Here is a 9,938-nt window from a genome sequence, read left to right on the forward strand (position 1 = left end):
CACCGGTCACATAAGAAGTCATAAATATAGCACTGCCCAAAAAAGGGCTGAGGGGTGTCGAAAATATCGCAGACACGCTGGCTTGTAGAAATAACATGGCACTATCTTAATGTGGAGTCAAGGAAACTATATAATATTATACAAGTTGGTTATGGCCCACTAAAAGAGATACAGCATTAAAAAAATACTGACTTTCTGACTTGTTGACATACGAAGTGTGTTTCAGAATAAGTTTACATTTTCTATAACTTCACTAGTAAATAACCTATAACTACCAAAACTTGAGACAATATGACGTCATATCTAAGAGACCTTGATAACAATTTCAAGTCTATTGGTTGTCGTGTCATGGCAAGTTTGTTGTACTTTTGCTTCTTGTCTATAACTTCACTAGTAAATAACCTATAACTACCAAAACTTGAGACAATATGACGTCATATCTAAGAAACCTTGATAACAATTTCAAGTCTATTGGTTTTCGTGTCATGGCAAGTTTGTTGTACTTTTGCTTCTTGTCCAAGTGTATTCAAAGAAATGGTAGAGCAAAGCACTGATGTAACCTTTTCACACTACGATGTTCGGGTTGTCATCAAATTTTCAACTCTCTCGGCAAGAAAGTGATGCACATCCGTTTGACACACATGGCCTGTCACACAACTTGTCAACTGTTAACTGAAACTATTACAGATTCATTTTTAAAGACAATCTGAGACCAGTGACACAAAAAAAAGACCCACTTTGCTTGAAGGAGGCATCATTCTGCATCATGTCAATGCACCTGTTGTGAACGAGCTTCTCGAAGGCAACTCCTGGGTATTGTTGGAACACCAGCCCTTTTCACCTGATCTTGCTGCTCTGTGCAATTTCCATCTCTTCCCTAAGGTGAAAGAAATGCTGCGAGGTCAACAATTTGAAGATAAGGATCAGATTGAAGAGGTGATGAGGAATGCAATCATGGCCTATGACAAACAGTCACTGGTCACCATCTTTGAGTATTGAGTACACCAAATACGGAAGTGTGTGGAACTTAAAGTTTCTTTTGTTGAATAGCTAATTGATTAAAGTTTCATTTGATACTAAATACAAGGTTATTCATATCATGTGAGTATAGTGCAACAGGGAAACTAATTCTGAAACAACATTGTATGCTTATTTAGTACCTGCATATTTAACTAAGAGCAAGTTAATCTTAATCAATTGTATTGAATTGTGTTCCTAAAAAATACAATAGGCGACCAAGTCCATTCCACTGATAAAGTCCAATCACTTGCCAATGGATTGATCTATAAACACGTTACATGCATACCAGACTTTAAAGGATACGAGGAACACTAAGGGGTTGGGCAACAGCATGGAAGGCAGAACCCCATGTAATCTGCCATGGGGCAATGTAGGTGATAATGAAGTTCAGTTTGAGAAGGAAATCACAGAACTGGTGACACAAAAAGAAAAGTTAATAAAAAATGAGATATTGTAAAGATTTAAATTACATTTCATATTATAATGTATTGATAACGACCAAAAAAGGAGTTGAAAAGTGCTTTAAAATTGCTTCTTTATGATCCTCAAACCTCAAGGAGACACAGACATAAAATAAGGTCAAATAGTTTAGGATTTCACTGCAACCTCCCCTCTCCCCCCCCCCCCCCCCAATTCTAGTGGGAGAACTTTTTAAACCCCATTCATATGAATAGATAGACCATAAGTCTACCGAGTTGGGAGGGTTCTTAATCCATTTACGAAATAAAAATGTTGTTTATCTTTCACCATCAAGAAAAAAAAACCCCCAAAAAACATATGCTTGGTATTGTGCAATACTTCTTTCATAAATAATGCTGCTAGGTAACAAAAAAAATAAATATTCGTGAGACATATACATGGATCATATAGAGTGCTCGACAATCAAGGAGCGCGAATTATCTTTATTATCTCATCTTTTTAAAAAAATTATCACCATCAAATTTGTTTCAGCTGGTGAAATGGCTTCTTCCATATATAATTTAATATATATCTATATATATAAATATGGAGCTCGGATTATATCTATTATCTCACCTTTTAAAAAATATTTCTTAACTACAAATCTGTTTTAGCCAATGGCTTCTTCAGGGCAGCGAAAGGTATATATAAAATATCTCAAGTATAATTATGATCAACTTCTACAATATTGTTTCAAGCATTCGCTCTCAGGAAGTGAAAGTGAAAGTAGATTGTTGTGTAAAAGTAAGTACCATTGCTGATTTGAATTCTTTGAAGTAAAAAAGTGAGTAAAAATCCAAAACAAAACCAGATTATAAAACTAAAAGAAAACAGCCCCAAATAATATACATTTTTTGAGGAAGAAAAAGAAAAAGAAAGGACTGTTACTTTTGACTCACCTTACAAAACAAAATGGAGACAAAGAAATAATCTATGAGGAACGTTTCTGATGACCATTGGAAATCAAATTTAAAGAATAAGTAAGTGAATGCAATGATGAGATATTGTCTTGGACTGTCTGAGAACGCTGACCTCAACAGTTTCATGCTACATATCAATACAATCAGAGGGCCACCACTGAAAAAAAAAATATAATTAAAAACATAACATTAGTTTTTGGCCTTACTAGAAAGCAGTCACCAACCACAAAATCAATTTTTAAATCTTTAACCCATTGCGGCCCAAATCGGCCGCTCAAAAAACATCTCAAACAGTTCAAATCGCCTGATATCGCCCGCCAGGTACCCAGCATCTTTGAACCCGTAAACTAAAAACGTGTGTAGAACCACTTCTTTTTATTTAGAAAACGAAAGTAGAGAAAGAGTGAAAGTGAAACTAGAAATTTCCGATCGTTTTTATCTCAATTCGTTTGTCTGCTGTGATTTTTTAAAGTTTGTCGACCAAATCGGTTGTGGTAACGTCCTTTTTTTTAAATTTTTTTTAATTTTTTTTTTTTTGCTGGAATGGCGTTTGAATTCCTCAATTCTCGGCGTGATCAACATTTTTTTATTGGATAGTGACGATGATAGTGCTCATTCAGACACTGAATCAGACAATGAGGTTGAGTTGGATGCGTATTTTGATGACATTGATAATGGATTTCATGTGTTTTAATATTATTACATATTTTTCAACTTTAACATTTCTTTTTCAAATCAAAATATAAATCAATAGTCCAAAACAATACATCAAATTAAAGGCCATTCATTCTTCTTTCCAAAACAGCTTTTATTTTGTTTCTAGCATGCCTCACATGCTTGCAATGAATTTTTAATGAAGTGTACGATGCAATTTGGAAGAGTTATCTCCCCTTGCGTGGTCTGCAAGAGACATTTTTTCAGATTATACCCGGCCAGCAATGGGTTAATATATAATTTCTTATTGAAACAATGTCGGATATGGGCTTATGAAGAATTCATTTCTTCTCAATTTAAGTTAAAAGTAAAACTATGTATTAGGAAAAAAACAAAAAGAAAGAAAGGAAAGTAAAGTATAAAATTTAAAAAAAAACCCAACAAAATAATAATATGAGTGAGAAATTAAAGAAACAAATTACGAAAGAAAGAAAAAAAAGCAGTAAAGGAAGAATAGATACAAACTAGCTCAGTGTGGTTGATGGCAGAGCAGTCTTTTTCACTTAGCACATATAAAGGGTGCTGCGCTAAGTTCTGGATAAGAGAAGAGTGCTATAGCTTAATTAAAAGTAAAGACTACACCACAGTAAGTGTGAAATAAAATCAATGATATTGACTTATTTGAAACTTAACACTTCTGGAGTCCACATAGCTCAAATCATAGTGCAGTTGTTCTCAGAGAAGTTTTATCTTCCTCTCAGCCAAGTTGACATGGGTTTAACTCCTATCTATCGCAGTATTTATTTTTTCCTTTCTTCTATCACTTCTTTATTTTTATAATCATAGAATTAAGAGCAAGCTCCATCCCCTTTTCTGAACTATGACAACCCAGGTGAGTTGAGACAGATCAGATCTGAGAAGATAAAGTGTTGTAAATTTGTTTAAATCTAATGCTTTAGACCATTTTATCATAACTGATAAGCATTTCAAAAAATTGGAACCAGATTTTTAAATATTATAGAACAATTATTTGTATTTTCTATGACAAAACAACGACATACTATTGAGGTCTGCTGTCACTTTTTACATGAAATCTGTGACATTGTCATCAACAATAATAACTATGCCATTTGCACATATTTAGCAACTACTCACAAATTTCCAAACTTGCAAACAATGGTCGGGGTAGAAGTTGTTGCTGCACACATACAAATCACAGGGTAAATCATATTTCTTTCTATAAAACGAAGAATTAAGTACACACGTTCAAGCCACATCACTTTGGGGGCATCTAAGAAGTGAAAAAAACAAAACAATTCAAGTATCAATGTCTTAGGTTGTATCAGAGAAGTATATCAGATAAGCTTTGCACATTCATCTATGACATTATTGTACTTTTCTATGACAACTTAATGACAGAAAATTCTTAATGAGGACCTTCCATTCAGAGCAATGTCAAATGTAATCTTTATAAAAATATCTTTAAAAATATTCTATTTCTGTACTTTTTATCAGGATTAAATTCCACAAAGGTAAATAAGAAGAGAATTCTATATATTCAAATAATACTATTATACCTCTAACTTCAAAATCCATCCACTCTTTGCTGCGAATCAATGGATGGGAGCAGAACAGCCAAGGCATTTCTTTTCTAGTCTGTGGAATGATGTAGTGGACCAGAAAACCAAAGCTGGCAGCAACCAGATAAAGGACATCACTCAGGACAGGCTGCCAAGCAAACAGAGAATGACATAATTTGTTCATAATTTATCACAGAAAAATATGAAGAATTAACCATGTGATTCGTTTTCGCTTGTAGATCATTAAATATATGCCTTTTCATAAAACACATACATTGAACAAGCAGCTTCAGCTTAATTGAAAAAGGTGACCAAAAAGAAAGAAAAAAGACGAGATAATAACATTATTTTTTTTTTCAGATGATTTATCACAAAATATATCATTTTCAAAATCCCAAACACTACATTCTACTACAGCAACAATTTAGACTACATAATTGAAGATTGATACAATTTTTCCTCGAAAGGGAAAAAAAATTATGATCTTCAGTCATTTAAACATTGTCAACAATTTTTTTAAAACAACAAAAACAATAAGAACCCCCCCCCCCCACCCCCCCCCCCAAAAAAAAAAATCAACAACAAAAAACAAAATACAAAAAAAAAAAAAACAGAAACAAAAACAAAAAAAAAAGTTTAAAGCCAGGAAAGCAATTCTGGAAAACAAAGGTTACGGGTTATGGAGTATTTCAATTGCAAATGTAAGCAAAGCTATAAATGTTTTAAAGATTTGCAAATCCAGTTTCACATCAATAATATTTTGCTTGCTTCTGGAAGTCATTAAAATTGTGATGAAACACTTTGGCAATTTATTTTCCCAAGTTTACATCTATTCAAGTGTAAAGTTTCATCTCATAAGACAAATATGTGATTTAAAAAAACTTATATTAAAGATAACTACATTCTGGAGTAATGGCAATCAGCTTTAGATTGACATTGCCAAGCTTTAGAACAAAAAGTATTGCAAAGCATTAAAAGCAGTTGGGTTAAAAAAAAAAAAAGATCTACGTTTAAAAGGCATTTTCCTTCAACAATTAAATCATTTTCATCATGTTGATAACAGCTTTGGTTCACTTCAATAACAGATCTCTGAAATGCACAATTTATGGAAAAAAAATAATTCACAAGTATTTAACGACAAGTCAATAAACGATGGTCGCATTCTTTAGCTCATTGCTGAGATATAACAAATAATATTATGATATTTAAAAACAACATACAGCTAGCTGCCCATATCTCTGTAGTAGAATGAGTACAATCCAATGAATTATAAACGATGCTGCTGTTTTATTAAATTCAACACTTGCACAATATTGCTTTTGATGTAATTCTTTAGTTTCAGTGCATATTTATATAGCATAATTGATGCTTTGACATTGGAGGGAGATAAAAGACAACAAAGCTATTTGCTAAAAAGCTAAAAATAAGGAAAGAAGATTGAAAACAGTCAAACCACTTGTCAGAAAAAAACATAAAAAGGAAAAAAAACAAAAAATAAACAAAACAAAATGAATGAAATTGATGAGAAAAGTCTGATAAAGTTACTAGTAATAAATCACCATTAACAAAATTACCTGCAATGCTGGACTGGTGAAGGCCGTGCTTACATGTACAGCAAAGACCAAAATGGCTACTACAATCGACACAATTACATCAGACTGGAGCCGTTGTTTCTAAAGAAAGTAAATGCGAAGTACGACATTGATTTTGATATAAACAAATCCAAAAGATGTCAAATTACGTCAAGAGATCTTTTAAAGACAACTGTCTGTTTTTAAAGTTGGCATTAAATTTTAGCATTGGTTGTGCTTGTTGTCCCAACAGCAAGAAGAGGCACTGAAAAAGCTCATTGCTCTAGATTCTCTAGTCTGAAATCAGTTTGAATACCTATTTAAACTTGCATCTTTTGAAGACAATGTAAAATATACATTGAGTGGGTGTGAAGATTCGGGGATAATTCTAAAAATGGCTGGTTAGGAGAGTGTTAAGCACCAGTAAAAGTAAGACAACAGATTTATATAAAAGAGAGAACAGGAGTAGATGATAGAAGACATGCACATATGTACCTGGTCTGAAACAAAAATCATCACCTGACCTGGATCTTTGCAAAAAATGAAAATACACATGCATTATCACTAACAATACGTAACTAATACAAACATGATATAGATTAGCACATAAACATAATACATTGACAAATAATAATCTCATAAAAAATGCATGACAACAGTTGCCATAACCCAATGGCATGTTGTAATTCCTATCACCCTTTGTGTACATGAGCACTAAGTCCATTTAGATGCAAAATCATTGCAGATAAAACATGTGATAATAAAAAAATACATCATTGACAATTTTATGACAATGCTGAAGACACTTACCAGGCAATTCTTAAGTTTTTCTGGAAGAGGATCTACCAGCTCTGTTGTAGTTTCAGAATTCGGTTCCTCTGGTTCTTTACTTTTAGTTTTTCCTTCTACAACTAGATCTTTCACCAACATCCTGGAGATTAAAAAATATGCCATTTACTATTCATGAAAGTCTTGTCTACTTTGAATCATCAAAAATGAGCTAGTTTCAATTCAATTCAAAAATTAGATAGATTTCACAACTTGAAAGAATCTTGAATATCTGATACCCCACAAAAATAAGACACTGTAATAAGACCCCGATCTATTCAAATCCTAAAAGCAGGATGGCAAATTTTTGGACATATACTCAGAATAGATGAAAATATACCGGCTAATAATACCTTCTTTACTCCATCTGGAGAGAAAAAGGTAGACCACTCGCATCAATTCACACCTGCTTAAATAGATACCTCCAAACACCTCTTATAGGTGTGCCACTGCTTTGCATTCTACTATCTTCATCATTATCTACATCATGATCACTAACCATAATATTACTTTTAGTTTCTAACTCACTTTCTTTGTTACCAGTATCTAAGTTGAGATCACCATCATCAGAATCATGTTCAATTTATTTCAAAACTGGTAAGAAAAACTCATCTGATTGCATCAATTTATTACAAAACACACAATAACAAAAAAATATCCCTGAAATTCATCCTCAAGTTGTAAAATGAACAGCTAGTTTCAGTTACAGTTGAAGTTACAGGAAGCAATACAGAGTTTATAATTGTATGTGTGCACATTAAGAAGTCAGTAGGCTCGATTCCCTAAAATTGATATAGCGCTTTAAGAATTGTCCTGAAATATTGGATTATGGCTTCAAAGGATTAAACTTTTCATAGTATTTTACATTCACTTTGAACAAAGAGAAAAAGAAAGAAGAAAGAAGAAAGAAAAAAAAAAAAGAGAAAAAGAGAGAGAGAGAGAGAGGAGAGAGAGAGGGGAGAGAGAGAGAGAGAGAGAGGGGGGGGGGGGGGGGAGAATAAAAAAAATTGCCAAAAGGGTAGGCAGCTCAGAATAAAATCCCCATGACAATAATCACCATAATACTCCAGGGTCAGCTGCTGAGCGGCTGAGGTGGTAGGATGCTGATACAATAAGACCACAAAGGATGGACATGGCCACTGTCTGAGCTGCCTCATTTAAATCTCCATCACATTTGTATACCCCTTTTCTGATATCCTGTGAAAGAAACATATTAACGAGTTATGGAATAAGTGTTTCAGATCATTAAAAAAAAAAAAAGACGCAAACAACACAAACATAGAACAAACACAAAACAAAACAAACTGTAGCCACATTATTTTGGGTCATGCCCAAAAAAAATGCAGAAAAAAGGAACCACAAGATTTTCAAAATACAGACCTGCCAACCCTTTACATTCCAAAAGTGGAATCAGAACGTCAGAAAATAGGAATTTGAGATAAAAAATAGGAATCTGTCACCAATGGATAATTCCCTATAAAAATTACCACCAACCTTGTCACCAAACACATTATTCTGGAACAGCTGGCAAAACTACACATCAGATTGTTAGGCAATGGCATGGGGAAGGGGGAGCAATTAATTTTCCTACTGAGCTCCCTTTTGGCAATCATCAAAAAAAAAAAAAATCACCTTTTTACCCTCCTCCCCTTCCATTTTTTTTTTCATCATTTTTGAAAATCAAAATTTTAGAGACAATGGTGGAAGAGTGAAAATAAGAATGATTCCACAAGCAGAAGGGTTGGCAGGTATGAAAATACTAAAACTAACTATGGGTTATCCAATTTTAAAATTTCCTTTGATAAAGTACTGACACCATCTGGCAATTAGAATAGCACTTCTTGGCAGTAAATGTTTGATGCAATTAGGCAACTGATTGGAAGACATGAATTAAACTCAATTCCCCACAATGCTACTGACCTTGAGTGCAGCATAGGCAAAGCCATACAAGAGCACTACTGAAAGACAGCTGCGGCAAACACAATAGAATGATGATAGAAGACTAGTAGTTGCTGAAATTGAAATAAAAAATCATATACATATTTGCAGAATTATATATGAATTTTCTTTGGCATTAAAAAGTAATATTCTCTTCTGATTCATCAAAGAACATATGTGGAATTTATACTGTTTCTATGGCTTAAAATTAATTATGTGGGGCAATGAGATCTGTCGAGAAAAAAAATTATGATAGGCTAGAATCTCCAAAGGGTGACAAATAATTTTTAAAATCCATTGGATGACTTGGATATACTCTTGACACAATAAACCCGGAAAATATTTCATCCATATACCCATCACTGTGACACGCTTCAACAGTCGTACATCACTCCTCGTAATGATGCATGGTAACTTAGTAACTGGCTCTAAACTATCGGAACAATGAAGGACGCCCTTATGAAATATTTCTCAGACGAGCATAAGAGCATATCCAGAGAAAAAAAAATAAATTATAAATCGGATTTTACACATTCTGATCACGAGACATATGAAAAGTTCTAGCCAGCATGAAGAATAAAAAGAACCGATTTCTTTGTTTAGAACCACGATGGCCGCCGTTGCTGGGCAACGTGACATCAGACTATTGAATCCAATTACAATAATAGTTAAATCCTATCAAAAAAAGAATGAAATACACACTATGAGCATGCACATACACACACATATCATGTTTGTTTTGTTTATTTGTTTTTAAGGGTTTTATGGCACTTGCAACACATTTAGGTCATAACAGCGTCAGTGAAAAGGAGGAAAATGGGATAAAAAGTTATAGAATTACAACTAAAGCACCTAAGAAAAATTAAGACAAAGGGGAATTAGTTCAAATATGGGAATAGGTGGTGTAGATTCCAAGAGCACACTATCATGTGTACTTGTTTGAGTCACCTAAATGTCTCATCGACACA

General features: G+C 33.5%; 1 protein-coding gene across 1 annotated transcript; it reads right to left on the bottom strand.

The window, feature by feature from the left end:
• Positions 1-10: 10 nt before the first annotated feature.
• Positions 11-9,044, bottom strand: LOC144961379 (pecanex-like protein 1; the record flags this gene model as incomplete). The annotated part of the gene is made up of 9 exons (XM_078894599.1): positions 11-105; positions 1,324-1,432; positions 2,379-2,556; positions 4,209-4,344; positions 4,631-4,781; positions 6,208-6,306; positions 7,015-7,135; positions 8,090-8,229; positions 8,953-9,044. Coding segments are annotated over 9 exons (1,121 nt in total), but the record flags the coding sequence as incomplete, so codon positions are not given.
• Between the last annotated feature and the right edge of the window lie 894 nt (positions 9,045-9,938).

Source organism: Berghia stephanieae, unplaced genomic scaffold (genome assembly GCF_034508935.2).
Source record: "Berghia stephanieae isolate SIO BIC M18660-M18661 unplaced genomic scaffold, UCSD_Bste_1.3 scaffold2361, whole genome shotgun sequence".
NCBI lineage: Eukaryota > Metazoa > Mollusca > Gastropoda > Nudibranchia > Aeolidiidae > Berghia > Berghia stephanieae.